The 24,771-nt window shown below is 38.9% G+C and overlaps 1 protein-coding gene across 1 annotated transcript in view; it reads right to left on the reverse strand.

Moving 5' to 3' along the window:
* Positions 1 to 2,946: 2,946 nt before the first annotated feature.
* The window catches only part of cdh11 (cadherin 11, type 2, OB-cadherin (osteoblast)), a 58,341-nt gene continuing 36,516 nt past the window's right edge, over positions 2,947 to 24,771 (reverse strand). The window contains exons 2-12 of the mRNA XM_079867076.1: positions 19,273 to 19,751; positions 18,269 to 18,563; positions 17,431 to 17,550; positions 16,114 to 16,281; positions 14,381 to 14,568; positions 12,028 to 12,281; positions 11,128 to 11,264; positions 10,472 to 10,593; positions 9,104 to 9,221; positions 5,370 to 5,621; positions 2,947 to 4,259 (exon numbers count right to left, since the gene is read on the reverse strand). Coding sequence (XP_079723202.1) covers positions 3,763 to 4,259; positions 5,370 to 5,621; positions 9,104 to 9,221; positions 10,472 to 10,593; positions 11,128 to 11,264; positions 12,028 to 12,281; positions 14,381 to 14,568; positions 16,114 to 16,281; positions 17,431 to 17,550; positions 18,269 to 18,563; positions 19,273 to 19,524 — 2,403 coding nt within the window. The 5' untranslated portion in view covers positions 19,525 to 19,751 and the 3' untranslated portion in view covers positions 2,947 to 3,762. The remainder of the gene's footprint in view (positions 4,260 to 5,369; positions 5,622 to 9,103; positions 9,222 to 10,471; positions 10,594 to 11,127; positions 11,265 to 12,027; positions 12,282 to 14,380; positions 14,569 to 16,113; positions 16,282 to 17,430; positions 17,551 to 18,268; positions 18,564 to 19,272; positions 19,752 to 24,771) is intronic.

The raw sequence follows: 24,771 nt of genomic DNA on the forward strand, positions 1-24,771 counted from the left end.
GTATTTCAGGCTTACAAGCTTAACAATCAGCTTGTAACAATCAAACAACAGTAAATCTTCTTGAATTTCCTGTTGAAAGCAATCCTATAAAGCAAACAAGACAAAATCAGTCAGAGCAGTTACAATTCTTAATTGAGGGCTTAGTGCTGAATGACAACACAAAGGGAATAATGGCTTCTGCCAGTGATAGAAGAGCAAAAATATATTAAGCAGGATTTATTCAGTTACACAAAGCCGAGTAAATTAACATAAGAAAGAACTATTTTAGTAATATACACAAAGGTGCCATGTTCTATCATTCATTTGACAACAGATCATGTTCCTATATCATTTCAGGTATATAATTATATAATACAATTTAAATAAAATGTGCATTATATGTACTACTACTAGGCCTACTATTTGCTCTCATAATAATAAAGCACTGCTAGGCTTAAGGAAGATAATGTGGAAGTGTGATATGTTTCACACCCAAACACACACATACACAAACAGTCAGAGAAACTGTTTTTCCCTCAGCAAATGCATCACTGATATGAGACGATGTGACCCTCTTACAAAATCATTTTGATCTTGAACCCTCATTGACAATGGAATTGATTTCGATAAGTATGCATTGTTGTTTTCTCTGAACAAAGATTCACAAAGAATGTTCACCTCTAATTTTGATCTTGTCTGTCATATGCAACGATAGGTTTCTAGGGCTTTCGAGCATTTTGTGCAGGTCTTTCCTCCACCCTGTTCTCTATCTCAGGTACATCGCAGTGCACCCAACCACACTTAATGCTTGCAGCGCCAGTGTCAGGAAGGAACTATTGATTCATAGTACCCAGGGAAGAATCTGACACTTTTTGTATAGATCCTTGAGATCCGAGTCAGAGCTGCAGTCTGCCCCTCCCCACCCGCTCCCTACACACTGAGGAGAGACAGAGGTTGTAGGAATCACCAGGTCCACCCTGTTAGTAGGACCTAAAGGGCACAGAGGGTGGCAGGACAATCACCAGAACAGTAAGGCTAATGGTAAGTGGGTTTGGTTGAGAAAACCGGTTATCCAGAAAATAGAAAAAGCTGAGAGGCCTGTTATACCGACCATCGTCCAGTCGAATTAGGTGACGTTATAACAAAAAAAAAAAAAAAAAAAACCTGCCTCAGTACTTTGTGTGTAAATGCGACATTTATCTTTATCTGTAAATAAATCTTTATCTGTATTGCTTTACCGAACAAAATTTTGTACAGGGCATTTTTTTCAGAAACAGTAAACCGCATTTCAAAACAATCAGCCGTGTTGGTGAAAATCCGGCAATTCCCGTTTGACATATGTCCGTGGAGCACTGGTTTGAAATCACTAATCAGATAACAAGTGGATGCCACCCACTGCTAGTGCACCTCCGTAATCTAGTTCTTTGACAGAACATGTCTAGCGACATGACATGAAAACTGCACAGCTGCTGTCATGTGACATTTTTTTTCTTCTGCTCAGAATCGCAGATAGCCATATCCTTTCTGACAAAAACTCAGGTAAAAATAAACCAAAACCAGTATTTTTAAAGGGCATGTGTTTTAGCTGCTTGTTAAGAGGACACCTAGCATGGAGGTTAGCTAAGGGCAACAGTTCCACATGGTACGGTTTGTCATCAGAGACTATTTTCTGTGCTTCACTCCATACAGGGCTACGGGCATGTGTAGTCTTCCTGCATGGGCGAAAAGAGCCTGCAGCAGTGCTCTTCTGTTTATTTCCAAGCCCTTTCAGGGAAATTGGTGTCCAATCTCGTTCAGGTGGGCTGAAGATCGGTTTTATGTAATGCTATTTTTCTTTTCAATCTTTTTTTCCCTTTTTTTAACAAAGTGCACATTGACCTTTCAGTGTGCGGCTACCCTGGGAGACGAAAGAATGCGAGCCTCTCTAGTTGGAGACAATGGAGAGACCTACCACTGGAAAGCACCGAAGCCGCTGGAGAAAAGCTCTGCACGTCTCTGCTAGTGTGAATGCAAAAAAAAAAAAACTCGAGGGCTCTGTATTCGCGTTCAACCTTTGTGTTTCCATCATGGCTTGCGCTACAGCGATTAGCGCCAATAGATTTTCATCACACAAATTTATTACCACCATCAATCATTTTTATAAAAAGAGCATTTATTTCAAAGTTTTTGCTTCTTAGATTGAAGCACATAATAAAGCAACAGTACAATGTTCATAAAATATAAGTGTGATGCTGTAATATCCTTACATGTTGAAATACTGGTATTTGTATGTATACTAAAATAAGAACTTTTAAAATTGTACAAATAGTTACCATAAAATCGACATAGAAATTAGCCATTTCTCACTGCGACAGGACATACTGCTATTTTCTCACCAAGGAGAATAAAATAAGCCATTAAAGAAAATGAGAAATGAAGAAAACATTAAAAAATGATAGTCATAATGATATCATCATAATAGAAAAAAAGAGAAAGATTTACATAAACTGATCGGTGTAAGATTGATCCTCAAGAGACATATTTTGCACATTGTACTGTACATACGTTATAAGGACTTTAGCTTGCTTTAGGATATAGCTTTCAAGTTACAAAAAATGCACTAAGTTGCAAGAGTGTCCATTAGTTAAGGCGATTTTTGAGCTCACAGGGTTTTCTTTGTGATTGTTTGTAGATGGAACTGGGCTGAAGGTTTTTTTTTTTTATTCTAGTTGACAGAAAAACACAGTCTATTTTTGCTGAATCCATCTGCTTCCATAAATATATATATATATATATATATATATATATATATATATATATATATATATATATATATATATATAAGAGGACCTGTCTGGACAATGTCTCCAAAGACAATATGGAGGCGCTACAGAAGCTACAGAAGTCTAAGAGTACGTTTACACGACATCGATGTACTAAAAACCGGAAAAGCTTTTCCTTTGCGTTTTTTGTGTACAGAAGACAACGTTGTCAAAATGATCCCTGTTCACACTGATTCGCGAAAACAATTAAAAATGCTGTACCATGTATGCCAGGCCAGTAGGTGGCGAGGTCACTTTGTAAAGAAAAACTATGCGCCTATAGACTGAACACGTAATATGCATGCGCAGGACGTCACTTTTTTCACAAATTCGCATAACAGTATCGTTTTCAAAAACTTGCACTCTGAAGCCTGTTTTAAAAAGTTTGAGTTTTCAGACCCCCAAAACGCAGTTGTCGTGTAAATAAACAGGCAAACGCACAAAAAAAAGTTTTGCGTTTTTAGTTAAAAATGGTGTCGTGTAAACGGCCCCTTAATTTGCTGACGTTCGCTCAAGATTACTTAAGGCAACTGTTTTTGTTTTTTATTTCTTTGTGAGCTCGTTCACAGTATCAACAAATCCATGTCTCTCTGTGATCCACATCCATAACCTCAAACCTGTAGGAACCTACAAACATCAAAAGTGTAACAGAACGTTCTTCAGTTCTTAAACAATATTGTCACATATTTCTTCATTTCATACACACCACAGAGACATGTCCACCACAGATGTGTCTATGTGTCTCCTTTATCTTTTTTTTTTGTTTGTTTTTGTAAAATTTTTATTTCCACCCTTCTGGCTCCCGCATAGCACATTGTGAGGCTCCCAGCATCTAGTATACTGTGCGTATACTTACAAACAAGCTAAAGTTTACTATAAAGTGACAAACTCATGGAATACTTATAGTAAACTTCACAAAACACACAGTTAGTGGAGGTGGGCCGGGTGGAGGGAGATGAAAAAGGACGTATCTGAGCGAACGTTAAGAGTTGTCATCAGCAGAGTCTTTGGTGCCGTAAAGATCGGCAAGTTTCTTGAAGCGCGGCCCCCAGCTTTGGAGGTAATCATAGTCCAGGTCTGAATCTGTGGTCACCGACTCTAAGGAACTGAGAGAGCCGGCGATAGAGCCTCTACCTTCATAACCGTAGATCTGAATGGAGTCATACGGGGGCGCTGTGGGGTCATTGTCCGCGTCAGAAATCCGAGATTTGATGAAATCATCCACATCCACGCTGTTGCCGATGGGCCTCAGGCCGGGGCGCATAGGATACTGCAGCTCGGGCTTGATGTCCTTACGGGGCAGGAAGCCGTTGGCACCATCTGGGTTCTGTAGGGTGGCGATGTCAAACGCTTCTGTGTCCTCCTCTCCACCTCCCTCATCATCATAGGTGATGATGTTCTCCCGAATGTCTTCCTCCTCAAATACGATCAAAGGCTCCTTCTTCTGGCGCCGCAGGGCCACAAACAGCACCACGATTGCTGCAGACATACAGACAAATGTCAAGCCAATGCTAACAGCATCTCTCACTATCGATGCTTCTGTAAATACGTAATCACATCAGAAACTGTTTTCTTAAATGTAGTTGCTGGAAATGTTTCATTACAAAGATAAAGTGTTCCCATTACATGCAATGTTTTAATATTTATTTGGTACGTCCCCATAACTTGAGGCAGCTAATATATTTTGGGAAATGATGAAGGGTAATTTTATAGTTCTTCAATATGGATTGACAGGCTTTACACATTAGAATACATTTTGAATCCTTCTTGAGAGTGTTTTCTATGTGCAAATTTAGTAACTTTATGTGCATTTCCCAAAAAACACGATTGTGTGCGTATATGGAAACATAAAAGCTACAGAAATATAATCGGTTACACTTTATTGTAAGGTGACAGTAACATTGTACTTACTCAAATAAGTAATATTAATTAACTACTGTACATGTATTATAGAGTTACAGTTTGGGTTAGGTTTAGGGTTAGTTACTTGTAAATTATGCATAATTTACTGATATTACTTTACTAAGTGCATGTAGTAAAGTGTAGCTTCGTCAACTTAAAATAAAGTGTTACCATCTAATCTATTTATACATTTTACACAGTAACAGCAATTTGATATATTAACATTTATTTTATTTTATGAATTGTTATTAAAAAAAATCTGTATTGGTTAAAAGTATGCTTACAATGTGCATGTGTGATTTTGCGGTTGTCCAACATGTAACTGCATGAGTTTGCCTACTTACAATGTATTTTAGCACTACAATTACTCTAAAGCATTCGTCTCTGACAATTTGAAATATTCATTTTGCAAATGATCATCTTTACAACCTACTTAGGCTCACTTTTTTCTTCTCTGATTAATTTTTAGAGACAAGCAAAGTAAATAAACTATGTACTCTGTGAAGTACTGTATCTGTTCTATAAATATGCTTCTGTAGTTGTATGTGTGTAAGTGTATTTTTGGGGTAAAATGCAAATATTGACAAGCATCAGGTCCCTATGAGAATGTTTAAACCAACCAAGCAAGACCCCAATTATTTACACATGGTTGCTTGTATATTCGTATATAAATATAATTAGGCTCACCTAGTAGAATAACAATACAGGCCAAGATGGCAATCAGAGCTCCAGTGCTCAGTCCTGCTGACAGGATGAAAGGTTCCACATTGCAGGAGAGGATGGTGTCTTTGCTGTCGCAGCTGCACACACGGATTATAAGAGTATTGGTGCTGCTCATCGAGGGTACGCCGTTGTCATTAATCTCAATAGGAAGGTGGTACACATCCTGGGTCATTCGGCTGAAGCCCTTCCGGATCACAAAGATGCTGGCGGTGCTGTCTGTGGAAGCAACAGAGGAACATTGATGGAGTGTTTAGTTCAGCTGCTGAGGAGATTATAAGATTTTAGTAAATTCACAACAGAGTTGTTAATGTGCTGAACAGAATTACAAAGTTTTCCCCTCCCTGGAGTTTAGGTGCCATGAGAACTACCCACAGCCACCGGTGAGAGTCAATGAGGTGTGAATCTTCCAATATTAAATTCATGTTTAATATTGTGAACATTTATCAGCTTTTGGAAGTGTAATCAAAGTTAGAGCGGAGGGAGCGGTATTGGTTTTATTTGCAACTGGGAGCGATGGATCAGTGCCAGTGCATTTCCCTGACTCAGTGCAAGGTCACGCTGAAGGCGTAGATGGAGTGAGTTCATTTAGGGGCCCGGGGTTTAGTCATTTTCACTCCCTCTGGCACCACTTTCTTCAACCTTCAGTGGCTCTGTCAGGGAAGGCCGCTAATGATATGGCTACAACGCTCATATAGCACGATGTCGCGGACAGGCTCGATCAATCTAATGCTATCCATTATAATTCTATATCATATTCTGTCAGTGGGATTACCATGGGCTGTGTGAAGTATTAATTTGCTACATTTGAACCAGAGACAGCTCCTCTGGGTCCTTCTTTTCAATGTTGTGTTTTTGGGCCACCTTTATTGAAGAATGCAGTACACTTAGAAAGCTCAAGGAATCATGCATGCGTATGATTCACTGGCCACATACACTTGATGTATGGCAAAAATATTGAGCCTGACATCATAAACACCTATATACTCTTTATGGCCGGACAATACTTAGATTAAGCCAGGATTAGGCCTTAGTTCAATTAGAACTTAATTTAAATTTAAGTAGATTTTATAAACATGCCTTAGATAAAAACATTACTGATGTGCATCTTAAGACAAAACAATGGCACTGACATATTTTAAGATATGTCAGAGCAATTTACTTTCAGTTAAAACAGCTCAAACATGCATTTTAGTCTGGGACTGGCTTAAGCCTTGTCTGTGAAACCGGGGGCAATTCTTATTATTATTTTTTATCTTTTTAGATTAACAGTATAAAATGAACAGGGCATCTTTTTTTCTATCCATTATTATAATACCGCAATATACTATGTACTGTATATACCAGCAGATGAAGTTCATACGGACCTAAAAAAATATATGGGCCACAACAATAGAATTTACTAAAAAGATGCTATTGCTGGATGTTTAATTCCCACATTAAAATGCATTTGGCACTTTCACAACCTTGCAGCCTAAAAGGAACACATATATAACCAGATCTGATGTTTTTTTTATTTTATTTTATTACAACTAAACAGATAATATTCCATACTCTTAATATTTAGAGTTCATGCACATAATCAGCAGGCCTTCATTACGTCCATCTGATAAGAGGAGCCATGTCAGAGCCTCTGTGCAGAGAATGGAGCATAATGGAGCTTCAGATAAATGGGTGGGCAAAGCTGTTGAAAACTGTATCCATTTGAAAGGCCCTGGATCCTGATAAAGCCAGTCATTCTGAGTAGCCTAATCTGTCTCCCTAATATTGTTGGCTTTTGAAATGGCCAGCTAAAAAGTGCTCATCTCCTTTCTCATTAAAGCAGACCAAATGGGAAAGACAGTCATTTCTCTTTCACTCCCTCATCTTCTCTGTTCACATGGCTTCACTCTATTAATTTAAGAAGAAAAAAGCCTAAACAGATCTCTGATTGTAAACATTTTCACTTTAAATACAATTAACACGTTTCACTCAGTCAGGCTACAATTGACTACAATTTACGGATTATCAAGAGAACACTGTGGTGACTAGTACAGATTACTGGTCTGGATTGGTACAGATTACTAATCTGGTGGGCTCAGATAATCCACAGAATATGAAAATCCACAGAAGAATACTGACCGTCATGGGGAAATCTCAGAGTCAAAATAAGATACACCGGTGTTTTGCCAGATGAGAAGTTTATTTATTATTTAAATTCATTTTACTCTAATTCATTTTATAACTGTATCATTTATCTCTTTTAATTCCTTTTATAACTGTTTTAATTTCCCCTGCTTTTATTTTGTCTCTATTTTCTATGCAAATTGCTATAGTGTGATTATTATAATTCCTTTCTATGTAAAGCTTTTGAATAACTGTTTGAATTTTCCTTGCTTTTATTTTGTTATTAGTTTTATTCCTCTCTATGTAAAGCACTTTGAATTGCCATAGCGTATGAAATGTGCTATATAAATAAACATGCCTTGCCTTGCCTTACAATTATGTGAAGATACCAGCATCAGCTACTGACAGCTTTATTGTATTTCATGATATTTCAATCTACTGGTGGACAAAGAGAAATATAGCACAATCAGAATTTAGCCAGTGGAACAGAGAGGTTCAATCATGACGTCAATTTGTAGGTCAACCTGCAAGGCTATTTCGCCATGGGGTCTCTTGGGGTGTTTAGGATAGAAAAGGTTTTGCTTTTTGAGTAAAATAAAGTCTGTGGTTAAACTTGGTTAAATAAATTAAATGGAGCTACAGTTGTCTGATTCGTTCAGCACATAAAGTCACAGATAGTGTAGTCCTTATTTAGCGATGAAAAAATAACAGCTTCCACAAGTTTAATTGATGTTAAAAAAAACAGGAAAATCTGAAGTAATTCTGAAAAACGATTGGAAATTTCTGAACCCATGGCTCGAAAATGCAAATTCTTTACCAGGTTTTAAGACTACAAACTCAACAGGTCTAGAGGTGGGAAACAGTTTAGTTTGTTAGCATATGGACTACAATTCATTATCATATCATAGCAGTCGAACCGAGCGTTCTGAAATAACACCAAAGCTCCTTGTAAGCAAAGTAAACACGATTTACAGTTTCTTTGAAACATACATAATTCAGCTTGTAATCTACCTAGAGCCACAATATAATGAGTTCATGAAAGCAGCAAACACCACCCAGTCACGATGGCGCTCCTCAGAGAGGCTCTTCAGTGAGCTTAAACTTCAGACTTCTCATTTCCCAGCAATCGAGTCTCACACATTACAGTAGGTAGGGCTCTTATATGTGGTCTTCAAAACTGCATCTACCTGTTTGGGCAAAGACTATTAGAAGTAAGGTGATGATGGTTTTTTTGGTGCAACAAGCAGGATGCTTGAGAAGTAGATATAAATGCGGCTGCCTCCCAGCTGGGCCTCACCCACGTTTCCAATCCACAGATGGAGAAGCTCAAATGAGAGTGACGCCTCCATAATTAATAAGAGAGGAAGTTGACTTGAATTTGCCCACCTCATCATGACCTAATTATCAACACGAGGTTGGTTGGGCGACACTGCACACACTCACTCCTACGCATGGATAAACTCATTTGGTTTGGAAAGAGACTAAAATATTTTGTGTTTCAATTGGCGTATTTCCTGAGGCATTGTACTTGGCTTGAAAGAAGCAGTTCTTCAGTGGAAATTATTCTATTATGTGGTGTTTTGTGTGTCACTCACCTCTGTTGTCCTTGAGGGAGAAGCTGTGGTTATTAGCGACCTCAGGGGCCAGGCTGAAGTGGAAGTGCTGGCGGTGGGCCATTTCGTCCTTATCCGTAGCACTAACTGTCTCAATGAGCTGTGGAGCAGAGAGTTCATATCAGGTCATGTTAAATTGGTTAAAATCACCAGGGCATGCCTTTAAATAAATGTATGCCTCTTTTTTTTTTTTCTGTCAGTCACTCAAACTTTCAACTGCCCGACAAAGGGAAAGTGAACACGGCATTGATTAAATTTCACATTCAATTTAATCTTTTTTTTTGTGTTCATTTAAAAGTTTTGATGGAAGTTGTGACCTCTTTTAGATATTAGCTAATTCATTAACAGTTTTCTGTACCTATTTAAAGACAGTTTTAAATTTAACAGGTACATATTAATACGGTACATTCAAATAAATGACATTAAGCAATAGCATTTAAGCTAAAACTTCACCACTAGTCTAAAATATTATCTGGTAACACTTTACAATAAGATTATACACTATTCTTTAAAGGATTTGTTGTCGGGAAGATTGTTTCATTCTTTTGAAAAAGTCACTTATGCTCAACAAAACTGAATTTATTCAATCAAAAATACAGTAAAAAGAACCTGTAATTGTTAAATATTATTGCACTTTAAAATAACTGTTTTCTTTTTTAATATAATTTAACATTTATTTAAGAAAAAAAAAAAAAAAAAAAAAAAAAACTCCCCTTTGAGAGACTCCCTTTGTCCCCTACACTACTCCCCTAGTGTAGATGTGTGTGTTAACATTAATGCAATATATATAAATTGATATAAAATACTATATCAATAAAATAAGTGTTATGCATTAACTAATAAAAACTACAGGGCTGCTGAATGCTTGAATCTGATTGGTTAACAAACTTTCTAAGTTGTGCAATTATTTTCAGGGAAATGCATGGCTAAAGTATCACTTCATCAAATTATTTCAGTTATTTCAAAGGTCTTTACAGCCTACAACAGCAAAAGAACCAAAATATAGCAAATATAAATATAGCAAACAATAGGACAAAAATTACCAATTATTTCAATGTTTTTGTTACAAAATTATGTTTTATTACGTACAAAAAGCACATACTCTTGTTCTCCCCTACTGGAAAAACCAGCATGACCAGCTCATGGTAGCTGGTAAACATGGTAGCTGGTAAGACCACCCAAGCTGGTTCCTCAGCTTGGTGGAGCTGGATTTAAGATTGCCCGTTGTCAATTATTCCTCACTTAATGAACCTTACTGTAAAGTGTTACTGATGATTTAATTAGTTGTTTATTTAATTAGCCCTACAAATATTTAATTGGTTCTCAAGTATAAACAGTTAGTTTACTTACCTTTCCAGGGCTGACATTCTCACAGACAAGCACTTCGTTTTGAGTGGCAAATTCAGGAGCATTGTCATTCATATCTTTGACTTTGATATTGACTCGTACTTTTGCATCTTGGTGATGGCCACCTGGAACAACAACAGAAATAATAAAACAAAAAAGACAAGTTATTTGAGATATATCTATAATAAGACATGAGTGACAAGACTAAAAAAGACTGAAGTGTGCTTCACTCACAGCTCCTATCTGAAATTATCAGGTTTAGTGAATGCCTTGATATTATGCATTTTTATACATTATACATTTTTGATGGTTGACATCATCAAAGACAGTGGAATGAAAAGGAAAATGTATCAGTCAGAAACCTTGAATTCAACCAGACAAACACTAACTGCACCTCAAGGAAATCGCATACACGCAAAAATAAATATATAACATTTATGGCCAATTACACTCTGTTCACTGAACTGAGGGTATCATTTGAAGTTTGAAGAGGTAATCTGTGGCTGTCTCTTCTGAAATCATGCAGGAGGCCTGGCGACACTACAACCACATAAGAGCAGGGTGGAGGGAGAGCTGGAGTGCTTGGTTAGGGAAAAAATGAGAAACATGCACGGCTACTCTGTTATTTAAAAAGCCCGGAAAGGAGATGAGTGACCTACCAATCTCTGTAGCACTGACAGAGATATTGTGCCAAGCCTGTGCTTCCCGATCTAAGGGCCTTGTGGTCTTAATAATGCCGTCCTCTGGATTAATGGTGAAAAACTCTTCCAAGTCTGTGTAGCGTGGGATCATATATCTGGGATGAAAGAGAAAAAATAAAATGTGAAAACTTTCTTTTGGAGGGTCTCTCTCTCTCTCTCTCTCTCTCTCTCTCTCTCTCTCTCTCTCTCTCTCTCTCTCTCTCTCTGTATATATATATATATATATATATATATATATATTGCATATAATATGTGACCCTAGATCACAAAACCAGTCACAAGTCGCACAGGTTTATTTGTGGCAATAGCCAACAATACATTGTATGGGTCAAAATTATCGATTTTTCTTTTATGCCAAAAATCATTAGGATATTAAGTAAAGATCATGTTCCATGAAGATATTTTGTAAATTTCCTACCGTAAATATATAAAACATTTATTTTTGTGAGTGAATGCAGCACAATCACAAACATAAATGGACAACTTTAAAGTTGATTTTCTCTGTTTAGATTTTTTTGCACCCTCAGATTCCAGATTTTCAAATAGGTGTATCTTTGCCAAATATTGTCCTATCCTAACAAACCACACATCAATGGAAAGGTTATTTATTCAGCTTTCATTTGTTGTATAAATCTCAATTTAAAAAAATTGACCCATGTGACTGGTTTTGTGGTCCAGGGTCACATAATGTGTTTTTTTTTTTTTTTTTTTTTTTTCTGCCTCTCTTTGAATTTGGTCTAACAAATCAAGATTCCACAAATCAAACACAAAGCACTGATCATACTTCTGTACTGGCAAAAAACAGGCAAAGCAAAAGTAATATGTTTATGTTTTGTTTTTACAGGAAGGAGGTGCTACCTGATGGGGTTGTTCATGATGTCGGTATCTTTGGCATGCACACGGCCGACCGGAGTGCCTGCTGGGGCGTTCTCCTCCACCTCAAAGTTGTAGCCGGGAGCCATGAAGGTCGGGGGTTCGTCTGCATCTTCTACTGATATTTTCACAATGGTAGTATCTTTGTATGGACCCCAGGCGATGAAACGGGGGTCCATATGTGGGTTGGAAGCTTCTACTTTCAGTGTGTACGATCGCTTTGTCTCAAAGTCCACAGGCTGAAAACAAGAGGTCAGGACACAATTTGGTTATTCAATTTGATAGAGGCTAAAAAAAAAATTATATATATATATATATATATATATATATATATTCAGGAGTCACTGTACATGTTTGAAGATGAAAATGACCTTTGTGTCAATAGATTCTGGACTACACAGAGAACCAAAGGGGAATTACTAGATAAATAAAAGTTTGAGCAAATAAATAACCATTAATAGATTACCAATAAATCAACAGAAATTAATTAGAAAATAAAGAAACACTGGAATACATCTAACCAGATTTAAAAAGGGGCAAACTTTAAAAGACACAGACTAGAGGGCACTGTTGTTATACATTTGGGAAGGAGACTGTCTCCACAAAGAAGCTCATATGAGAAAGAATACAAATATCAAGGCTCTTGCAAACATATTTCAGTTAGTAATTGCACTTTTCCCAAAATTCTCCACTGGCACAACTCTCATGCCATTTAGGTGTAAGCAAATAAAACAACATTTAACAAACAACTGTGCTCAAATGCAGCCAATCATTTGGTCTGCCTGTGTCCTCTTGCATCGCCAGTTTTCACACGTCTGCCTGTGTTCTGATCAGCCTGTCTCACCCATCACACCTCTCGGCCACAAATTACCAAGTGAGAATTACACATAAAGGGTACATATCAACTCAAACACATACACATGCGAGCTAGCTGTGTGTTGATTGGTTAAAAATTGTTTTTCTCGCTTCCTCATTCTCTTCTCTCCCTTTTTCTTTTCTTTGGATCTCTTTAATGGAGCTGCCAACGCTGAAACAACTATGACCCAGTTCTTTCCTCCAACAGGTTGGAAACTATTCTCTGTTTATCCTGACAACAGTGGTCCCTCTTCTCTCTCTTTCCCCCTACTATAATCCTTTATTTGGCACCTAATAACTCCCGACTGAACCTAATCAGAAGCAGATAATATTCACAATAATGCTACGTCTCTGCTTAATATTCAGCCTGCGTCGCCTGCCCGCAGTTGAAACAGAATACTTGATTAAAACCCTGGCAATTCCGTCAGTAATTTCGACTTTAATTTTCAACATGCTTTGAAGAGCAAAAGGTGATGATTTCCCAAGAGGTGTATCAGCGAGGCATTGTGTTATTGAGTGAAGCAGCATTGCATCAAGCTGATTGTTGTTGGCATGCTGTAATGTCTGTTCTCTCACCCTTACTCCTGATTCATCCCCTCCTTATACCCTTCTCTGCCATGTGAAAATGCACTGCTGTGGCAATGACGCTTAAAAAAATAAATAAAACAAGCGAGGCTGACACAATGCCCCAATCATTCAACCTCCTTTATACAAACCTCCTTTACACAAACAAGATCCATAATATGCTGATGCTTCACCAGATGACACATCTCAAACAGCAATAATTCTTCATCAATATGCTTCCCTATCTACCGATCATTTTGTGGATGATCATTACAGATCTCAAGCTGTGGGGTGAAGGGTAAAAGATCACCAGCAGGTGGCAGTGGTACGGCTGCAGACTGGGTCTCTTTGGTTCTCAGGCTAAAGCTGGTTGGTGGTGAGCAGGCTCCTCAAGGCGATATGGGAATTTGCCTCGTCCACAGGAGGTGGGGGTACGGACGGGCGGCAGCCTAACCCGAGTGGCTGTGTAATTGTCTGCATAATCCAGGGCCTCACAGCAGGGGAGAAATAACCCAGGCAGCCCGGCCCAGATGAGTTCCCCTCACATGGACAGAGAGAAGCAGCCATGAAAGTCAATGCTCATCTCAGATATAATAGGGAAGGGATGGGCAATGTCATTGCAATTACAGAGTGAAAATGGTGAAAAATCACTCCAGCTTCCCAGTAGTCCTACACCTGAACACACAACCTTGCATATTTGAGCGTCCATGCAAATAGGAACACAAATGAATAAGCAAATAAGCTAGATGCAAACGATTCATCAAGAAGAGAACAGACTAAGGGATGGCCAGAAATTCACAGTAACACCCCTCCCTTTCTCAGGCACACTTGCTTCCATTCACAAGCTCACTTACATAACTAGAGGTCGCATTCAAACAAACCTCTTTGGCACTCGTTTTTCCTCCCTTACACACTTCACCTTTTTTAGTTTGACGACTGCCTCCTGGGTCTCAGAGTCCTTGGTGATCTCGAAGAGGTTCATGCCGTCTCCCTCCAAGATGCGATAATCCACCAGTCCGTTCTCCCCTAGGTCAAGATCTCTGGCCTTCAGTCGGCCCACCTCCTCCCCAGGAACCTTGTCCTCTGAGACCGCCATGGTGTAAACACCTGTAAAGTAGGAAAGTGAGTCCCGGGAGCTCTCAGGAAAGAAGAGGTAGAAGGTAATATGGTTTGTAATATCCCAGGCAAGAAAAATCCTGATCACACTGCCCACCCGGGAATGGAGAGTCAGTTCGCTGCATGATACAGGTGCTACCTTCAGCTAGCTGCCTGGCACCTGTGAGCTCTTAGCTGGAGAGAACACAAGTGCATGTGTGAAATTTATATTTGTGTGCTCGAGTGAGCCTGTACGTGTATGTGGGTGGGTGTATGAAGACTATAACAGACACCTGCCTGAGGCTGGAGCTCGCAGAAAGACCATATGGCTCCACTCCCTGTTTGCTGAGAGCCAAAGGCTTCAGCTGCATTTACAAAAATAACTCCCACATGGGGAGGAAGTCCTCGTGAAGACAGGCCAGGGCGTGCAAGAAGGTCTGTTTTTTCAATCAGACCCTCGACAGACAAAAAAAGAAAGGGAGCATTTTCATCTACACGCTTTTCGGGAGCTAAGTTTGTAGTGAGCCATGTGTCAAAGTCTGTTTCGGATAGGGCAAACAACTCTGGCAATCAATATCGAGCCTAAAAAGAGACAGCCGACTGCTCAAGCTTAATTTTCGGGGCTACCAGAACCACATTACATATCTGAAGCTCAGATTCTCACCTGCGCACCGAGCCAAACTGCTGTCTACATTAAAAATCTATCTTGCTCCTGAAATGTTCCATTTTGCAGTTGGCTCCAAACTATCGGTGAGGTAGATTTAAGGATATGCTGGCCTAAGCTACTCACTGTGGGCAATAACCTTGCAATGTACAGTTTATTTTGGTCCATGAATAACGGTTTCTACCAGCACCAAAAACAGGGCTTATGTAGGAGCTAGAGCACTGGGACCATGCTGCATTCTGCTTAAGTCAGGGAAAAGCTTGAAGGCCCTTTGCTACTGAGCCTGAGGCACAGAGCACACACAAAAAAGCGAAAGCTAGAAGGAGATTTATTGGGCTGATTTCTGGAACAAAAAGACAGATAAAATCTATGTGCTTAGTGTGCAGTTTAATGTCACATTGGCAATGCATGAGCGCAAGCTCACACAAGCGCATTCCCACTCTCTGTACGCAAACACGGTAAATATTTCATCCAGCCTTTCACGCTTGAGAGACTTGATGTCACTGTGCTCGTGCTGAACGTTTAAAGAACATTTGAATAATTAAGTTGTGATATTTTCATGTTAACATCTGTAGCTCATATTAGCAAATTCTGACTTGGTCCCTCAGGGCTTGTCAATGTTAATATGTGGTTTGAGGATTGAAGTGTGGAAAAGAAAGAGCTGTACACTGGCTAAAAGCAAACTCTCCTCCCTTGGTGCATGCATAGCAGAGGTCAGAGTAATGTTGTGTGTAGCCAGCCAAAGAGCAAGGCATGGCCACAGTGACTATAATAAAACCTGACAAGGATAGAGGGGGACAAAAAATGATGGATGGAGGAGAGATAGATATAGGGAAAGAAAGAAAGACAAAGAAGGAGAGAACATTCACAGCTGGAAGAATAAATTCTCTCACCCTGAGCGAACTTTGGAGGGTTGTCATTGACATCAGTCAGGGTGATTTTAACCTGAGTGGTTCCTGACAGACCGCCCATGTGTCCACCCATGTCCTTGGCCTGGATGACGACATCGTATTCCTGCCTGGCCTCCCTGTCCATGTTGGGAAGAGCTGTTCGAATGATTCCTATAGACACACGTACAGGCATAGATCAAAATTGAGTAAGATGTCTTCCAGACCATTCATTTGTGCTCTTGGTTCACAGGTGTCACATAATCTCATCTCCTTTACTTAACCGCTTATGCTCTAATTAATTGACTTGACTTTTCATCAACATTTGTGAAATGTATTCCATCTAAACAGTTTTTTAGTTGTGGTAGTAATTAGAAAACCCTTGAAGTTAAATGTATAGATTATTGATTTTCTGCAAAAGTTAAATTCAGATGCATGATTGTATTCTGTTATTTGATTTTACTGTCACTATTCAATTATTCAACTAATCAGTCAAAATGCATACATTTGCATAGAATAACTGATTTCATATTAATGACAACTTATTAAAAAACATTTTTAAATCATATGCTAATTCAGTAGCAAAAAACAAACAAAACAAAATTGTCACATTTATTTGATATGTATTTTCATTAATATACTGTATGATCATCATCAATATCAATATAAGTATATGCTAATTTAATCTGTAAATGTATTACAATTAGCAGTAAATGCATACTGTTCTTAAAGGGGGCATCTTCCCCTACCATGTACACGTCATACACAGTCAGCTTTTATCCAGTAGGGTAACTGACCTTGGCCTTACACTTCAGAATACTGCCGTACAATAAAAAATAAAACAAATAAATCATTCATATTTCAGACAAGAAAAAATATTTGGCTATTTTGCTCATTATTGAGGTTCATAAAGCATGCAACAAATGCATTCCCCCATAGTCCAAAGGGTATATACGTGAAATAGTTGTATGATGGCTTTGTTAGTACCACACAGATGAGCCGCACTGAACAGGATCAAGAAAAACATCCCGCTTTAGTTTATTAGCAGCATCTGTTCCATCTCCTCTGACTGCTGTAGGGGTTTCCACTGCCACCGGGACATTGTAGGACTAATGTGACCACAAATTAATTTAGCTCAGAGAAAGCTAAGGTGCTCTCGCGAAGCGTGAAAGGACTACCCTCTTCATTCCCAATCCTCATACCATGGTAATTGAATTGAAGCCAAACATGACTTGAAATTGCACATGATGCATTTTTGAATGCATGGCTGGCTCCACAGAACTAACACCGAACCAGTGAAAATATCATTATTGACGACTGTACCTGTCTGTGGCTCCACAGAAAAATAAGGCTGGCCCTGCAGGATGCTGTAGACCAGCCTGGCGCTGTTGCCATACGTGGGGTCATCTGCGTCCGTAGCTGTGACCTTTATCACTGAAGTACCTGTAGAGGAAGAACATCACCAATCAGCCATGAGAGGGATCCAACACATTTGGATGTTGCACAGATCTCACAGTCTGGGACACATCTCCCATTGAGGCAGCAAAGATAACAACGATTCTGCAACTTTGCTATTTCTCAGGATGTAAAGTTGAGCTTGAATAACCTTTTTTTAAAGGCAGCAAGAGTATTTCAGAAAGCTTTCTGAAATACTCTTGCTGCCTTTAAAAAAAGATTATACAACCCGTCGCCTCGGGTTTTGTCTCAGTCGGCTAATTTCCATTAAATCTGATTCTGTTTACACACTAAAATTAATTTACCCAGCATGTTTACCAACTTGTCTAGAAGTATAAGGAATTGACCTGGACAAAACTAGCCATTCGAGGTTCCCAGTAGTATTACTGTATGTGAGTTGTGAGCGAGGGGTATTGGGGTAACAGATTGTTACCCCGTGACAGGTGAGCATTACTGATGATGTATTGCACAGTGAAAATGCAGTAAACACACAAACACATGCACACAAACAAATGCAGGCACACACACCCAGACAAGTCAGCAGTCACAAAACAACAGTTGCAACAAGGCTAGCGACTCTGAGAGTCTTTCTGAGAGTCAGATTTCAGCTCTTTTGAATAATGCATGAGGAACAAGCTGTCAGGCGTGGGCTCATAGAGAAAGAAAAGAAGCTGACAAATATGCTTTTCCAGAGGCTCACACTCACCAACATTGGACATCTCAGCCACTCGCGCATAGTAAGGGCCGTGAAGGAACTCTGGAGGATTGTCGTTGATGTCCTGCACCTTGACAATGAACTCTGAGGGAGGCTCTAGGGGTTTGTTGGTGTCTCGATCTACAGCCTGGGCGGTCAGTGTGTACTGGGCCTGTTCTTCTCTGTCCAGAGTCTTTGTGGCGTGAATGTTGCCCGTTTTGTCATCAATGACAAAAATAGTGCCTGCCCCCTCCCCTGAAAGGATGTATTTAATGTTTCCAATTCCTGAATCTACATCCGAATGAAGCTGTAGGGAGAGAAAGAGAGGTTTTCAACAACAACGAGCAGGTCAAACAGGAATGCTGACTCGAAGTAGAAAGCTTTTTGGCTGGTCTTCAGCGACCTATGATAGCATAATATCTTACAGTAATATCTAACCTGATGGCTGCTGCATTGACAGCGAATTCCATAGGGGAACATCCCTCTCCTAAGTGCAAGTCTACATTACTCTTGAGCGAACGTCATTGTTTCATATTAAAATGAGAACGAACCTCGTGTTTGTGATTGCACTCATACAGTATCATATATAGCTGATGCGAATTAAGGCATGTTGATTATGCTGGTTAAAATGAAATTAAACTCCTGACACAGAATATCCCCACTCAATAAGTCTAAACCTCCAGTTGGGTTCAGGTGGGAATTTAAAGGCCAACGTGCTGAAGGTTCGCCATGTAACTATCCGGCAGGCCCATAAATCGTCCATTTCCCCTATGCAAGAACCATAGGGGACTGCACAGTTATTAAAAAGGAAATCCAATTTATAACCTTTAATCAAGTGGGCCACTGATTGCTTTTGTGGAACAAATGGAGGATATTGCAAGGACTCTGTCTGTAATGAAAACCCCAATGACTTTCATTCACAGCATAACCTTAAGAGAAAAAAAAGAGGGAGGGAGATGGAGAAGGGGGGAAAGGACAAGAAAAAATGGATGTAGAAGCTGCTTCTTTCTACTTACCCGACCTACTAAGACCGGATCTGGTCCTGTGTACTCCTCGATGACAAAGAACTGGTTCCAGACCCATCCTCGTTTGGAGCGGTGAAGCACCTGGCCTTCTTTGCCTCTCTCCCTGTGTCTGTGCAAAGAGAGATGGCGGCGGTGGCCGCGCTCCCGTAGACCTGAGCCCCTGTACGTCGCTGCCGCTGCAGCGCTCCATAGTGCAGCCCCCAAACACAAGAAGAACACATGCAGTCTCAGTCCCTCCCACATCCTGCCCACACTGTCCACTTCCTCTGGGCCTTCCTGTTCACACCCCTCCTGTGGGTATCAGGGTCCAGAGAGAATCCTTGAAATGGTGCCTCCTGGATGGTGTGGTCTCTTAAGGGGTTAAGGGGGAAAGTAGGAGACCTCACTGGATTTGACTTCCCACGCTGCGATGCATCACAAAGTCATACTTCGCCTCTCTTTTCTTACTTCTCATTTATCTCTCTCTGATTCTGAAACAGAAAAAGAGAAAATACATCATTGGTCACATGAGGGAGTATAAGTAGGGTACGAATATCTAAATTGTCTAAATAATTCAAACCTGGAAATAAACAGAAAATTTAAGGATATTAAAACTATTAAAGACATAACATTTCCAGATCGCTAATCAAATAAGAACATTTGTGTCACTGATCATGTGGCATTCTTTGTAAAGGTCAGATGTCCTTGCTTCTATTGAAGCACAGGATGCTCTTTGGCTTGAATCATTCTGGAGAACATGATCATTATAGGTTTTACAAACACACCTGGGGAGTTAATGGGAGCAGCACTCGAGCTCCATAAAAGCAAAAGGGGACAAATTAAATACAAAGCCAATCTGAAAGTCATGTTAGTATTTCCTTTCAACTGTTAGCTCAAATTGTTATGCTTACAATATAATTTGTAATGAAAACAATTCATAAAATTAGAAAAAAAAAAAAAAACTGTCTCAGACTTTTGTAGCCCACTGTATATACAACATGATTACTTTTGTCAGACCACACTGGAATCAAGTTAAATTGACTGTGTTGAAATGTATTAATTCATTTTGTAACAGTGTACCCTGAACTAATTAAGCATCAGAGGTTGTAAGCCAATTTGCGCCTATTCAATTAGACATTACGCAGCCAGCGGTCTACCAGCAAACCATTGTTGCGGTAAGCTATTCTTTATGTTTCAGAATATAAACCACACGGCACTGCAGGTCTCATGGCTGTTTATATGAAAATGTAATAAAAAAATAACTTTCTGTTAAATAAATGAAGAACACAAAGTGAGTGGGGGGGGATGAAATAAAACTCCCTCTCTATACAATTCAAAGGTTTGGGGTCAGTAAGATTTTTTTAAAGGATATTAATACTTTTATTTAGCAAGGACACATACACTTTTTCCCCACCATTGACGGAAATTTCCATCATTTGGTGAGACAGCGCTTCTCCGCATTGACGGAAATATCCGGCTTTCCGCGTTTTTACTGTTATACGGTAGGGAGCGTTATTAGGCATCTTCTGAAAGAAGGCTACCAAAAGCTTTTTGCTCAAAATGTTGCTTTTTTTATGAAACTTACCCAGATTTGAGTGTTGATAAAAAACGAATGCATGGCGCTAGAATAATTATAATTATTTTTTAAAGCAGAGGGTCTGTTATTCCTTTTGGTACAATGACATATTCTGGGGGCCATGAAACTTGTGAAAACGATCAAAAATACTGGCGGTGGCTGGCAACTTTTTTAGAAAGAGAAAGAGTTAAATTGCACACAAGTAACCATAAAGACATTTTATAATGTTACTAAATATTTCTATTTTAAATAAATGCTGTTATGCTCTCTCTCTCGCTCTCTCTCTCTCTCTCTCTGTCTCTCTCTCTCTCTCTCTCTCTCTCTCTCTCTCTCTCTCTCTCTCTCTCTCTCTCTCTCTCTCTCTTTCTCTCTCGCTCTCTCTCACTGATATATATATACATACACATAAACTTTAATATTACTTAAATAAATATATCATAAAGTTCATATCAATATAACACAAGACCTGTTCTCCAACAGCTGTCAATAGCATCCCTTTCCAGAACTGTATCCTGTGTAAACACTTGTCATGTTACACATCCCGTAATTAACCACTTGAGGTGTTGGGTGAAATCCCATAAAGTCCGTTCATCGCTCTCTGTCTGGGTGTAGGCGGACATGATATGGGAGTGAGGCCCGTCGGGTATTTTCTCATTCACTGAGCCGCTAACAACCTTCAGCTCTGACAACAACAGTCACGGTGGCCCGCTGCACCCACACACACGCACACAAACTGCACCATCCTTACCTTAATCATAGTAAGTCAAATCCTCACTTCACACACGTACGGAGGAGGGGTCTGTGAGAGTGTGAAAACCCAACCAATCACCAGTCTACAAAGTAAAGCCCTAAATATTTCCCAAATAAAGTGCATCCAGCAGAGAACTTGGGAAGTGAATGCTTTAACTCAGGCAGACCTCCACACTGTCAGGCCCTATAATGATTGCATTATATTGCTTCACGCGCTTCTCAGTCTTGGCTGTAAATTGGCAGCGGTGATAGAGAAAGAAGACATTTTATTCCCTCCTTTTATTATTGACAGGCCACCAAAATGTCAAAATGCTCTGTTAGTTGGGATGGTTTTACAGGCTATAGGACGTTTGGGGCAGTAATATTTTACATACATTTCTGAAAAAAGGCTCTTATGCTCTCCAAGGCAGCATTTATTTGATCAAAAATACAGTGAAACAAATATTGTGAAATATGTATTATTTATTACATTCTTTAAAATGTATTAAGTGAAATTAAAATGTAAAAGTATGACTATACGTTCGATAATGATTATTGATTGGTTTTGCAATGTAAGCACGATTAACCATATTTTAATCATGATAACGATTTCTGCCTCTCTAGATGAATTAAAAATAATCTGATTATTTGTTCTGAACAGGTTTTTTTTCTTTTTTTACATTCCACATTTTTCATTGGTAACAAGACAAGCCTCCACTATCTTTCCTTTTGGGGTTGCCAGGTGTCAATAGAACAAATCCCCCAAACGGGGGATTTTTCCTAAAAAGACACATTTTCTTCCCAGTGATTTACTTAATCTTATCAATCTAGCAACCATGCTCATGCACTCTCTCTCTCTGACCTGACAACACCGGGAAACATGTATGTTGGAGTTTAACAATGTTCTCTGTGAAATTCTGCTCAAATGAAAGTGTCACTGCCGCTATCTGATCTGAATCTGTGGTTTGTCTCATTTGCAACTGAATTGCTTACCATAAAATATCACATGTGAAGACAAATTACAAAGAACGGCCAGAACGCATTAAAAGTTTTCTGTTTTCAGTTGAAAACTGTGTCGTGTAAGTGGCCACTAAGTTAATAACTAATGATTTTTACAACGGAAATTAATCAATCAAAAACTTACTTAAGTTAGACAATGACTTTCTTCTAGAGCTGGTGTACAGCCAAAATGATCTTTGTAGCATTCATTTGATATTATCAAAGTAAAGCTGCTTTGAAACAATCTGTATTGTAAAAAGGGCTATATAAATGAAGGTGACTTGACTTGACAAATAACTCACTAAAACAATGCATTACCAGAAGTCATATTAATGGTAAGTAGTGTTCAATTTACTCTTATCAATACAATTGTAATCAATACAAAAAAAAATTGGTATTGATTTCCCGTGTGATGAAGCCATCTAGTTGATTAAATGTCAGGACTTCCCTGCTCTGTCTCTCACTCCACTGGCCTACCTACAACATTCCTCTAAGAATAGTTCTCAGCTTTTTCTTATTCATCAGGGGTGCATGCTCTTTGTCTCAAGCACCAAACCACTTGATGATTTATAAAAAAAAACATTGAGAAATTGTAAATGGTCTAACCCCTAGAGTGAGTTATTCTTGCCCTGACTGAAACATTTGTATAACAAACCAAGCAGGTTCAGCCTACAACTTTTTCGGTAATTATGCATATTTTTGTCTTTATTATGGAAAATTATCTGTGAGGACCGAAATACATTTTCGTTGAATTGAATTGAATTGAAGTGTAGATTCATTCAAAGATGGTAAGTGATTCACCAACACTGCAATGTCTGTACCATCTGTTAAAGTGATACCGTTATTTATCAAGCACTCTTATCGGCCAGAATTGTATCTCTGTTGAAAAGATTCAAGCTCTAGCATCTTAAAACATATTTGACAAATTAAATATAAGTTTTAGTTTTACTCTGGAACAAAAACTAAGAAACTGCTAGCGTGTACCGTTACGCTTATTGGAGGGCAAGGGAAGAAAATGCCTCCGTGTTTGCTACCACAAATGATCGCTCTGCCTCACAGCCTATAATTACTAGTTTAGTGGGATATATTCAGTGGAATATGTTACACATTCCTTAAACTAAATATAAAATTCTGCACTATAAAATACCAAGACCTCAATCATAATGCAGAGTTATGGACTCAGTTGCCACTGCAAGAGCCTTGGGATGAAATGAAGCAACTGCAGAATCTGAAAGGCACTGGAAGTGATCCTTTGGCCCAACCAGTATAAAGATATAAAACAAATAAACGGATGAATGGATGGATAAATAGATTTCAAATTCTTAGGAGAAATGTCAAACTGGATCCAGAAGCTCTGTCATGGCCTATTGCAAGCATTCAGAAGCTTGAGAAGAATCTAATTTCCTATCATATTTTCTCACAGCGGAAGGATCAAGAAAAGGAAACGGAGAGCAAACGAGGAAGGGTTACGGAACAGAAGTGAAGCTATATTTCAGTAAAAAAAAAAAAACTGAGACCTGAGAGAAAGTTATTCTGTTCTTTGCACTGTATTTTCAGATAACAGCCACTTACCCTGTTGGTTTCTGAATTTTAGTAGGTAAATTACAGCAATTCAGCAGCGAGCACACTCTGCTACTCTGGATCTTCAACCACAAATGTAGTAGGCCTATCTAATGAAAAGTGGCTTGAGAGTAAACACTAATGTGAAAATGGTGTGGTCAGATCTACTCAATTTTTCACTCATTTTTTTTCACTCACTTTAACTCTCAGTAGCACTCATGATGTAAGACCGTGAAGAAGCACACATGGATAGACGTGGTGTGTAGCAATAAAGATGATCAATATTTTTGATATATGTTATTTTCTGCTTGGATCATCAGCAGCTACACTAAATGTTTTCACCCAAGTCTCTGATACTGTATTTGTGTCATGTAGCATATGTTCACACACATATACATTAGATATTAAACTTAAAGGAGAACTCCGGTCAATTTTAACATTGAACTCATTTTTTTGTAAATTTGGAGTGCTGTCAGTACAGAGAACAACGACAAAAATCGGTGTTGCCTACACCGTGTTATCCTCTTTTTAAAATATGCACCCTGTTGACTTCAATGGGGCAAGTTTTAAACCTGCTTTTAGCCTCTTAACATCCTTGATGTGTCATTACAAGTGCCCAGCCATGTGAGTGATTCCTTCAGAGTCAA

Source organism: Squalius cephalus (assembly GCF_949319135.1).
Source record: "Squalius cephalus genome assembly, chromosome: 3".
Lineage (NCBI taxonomy): Eukaryota > Metazoa > Chordata > Actinopteri > Cypriniformes > Leuciscidae > Squalius > Squalius cephalus.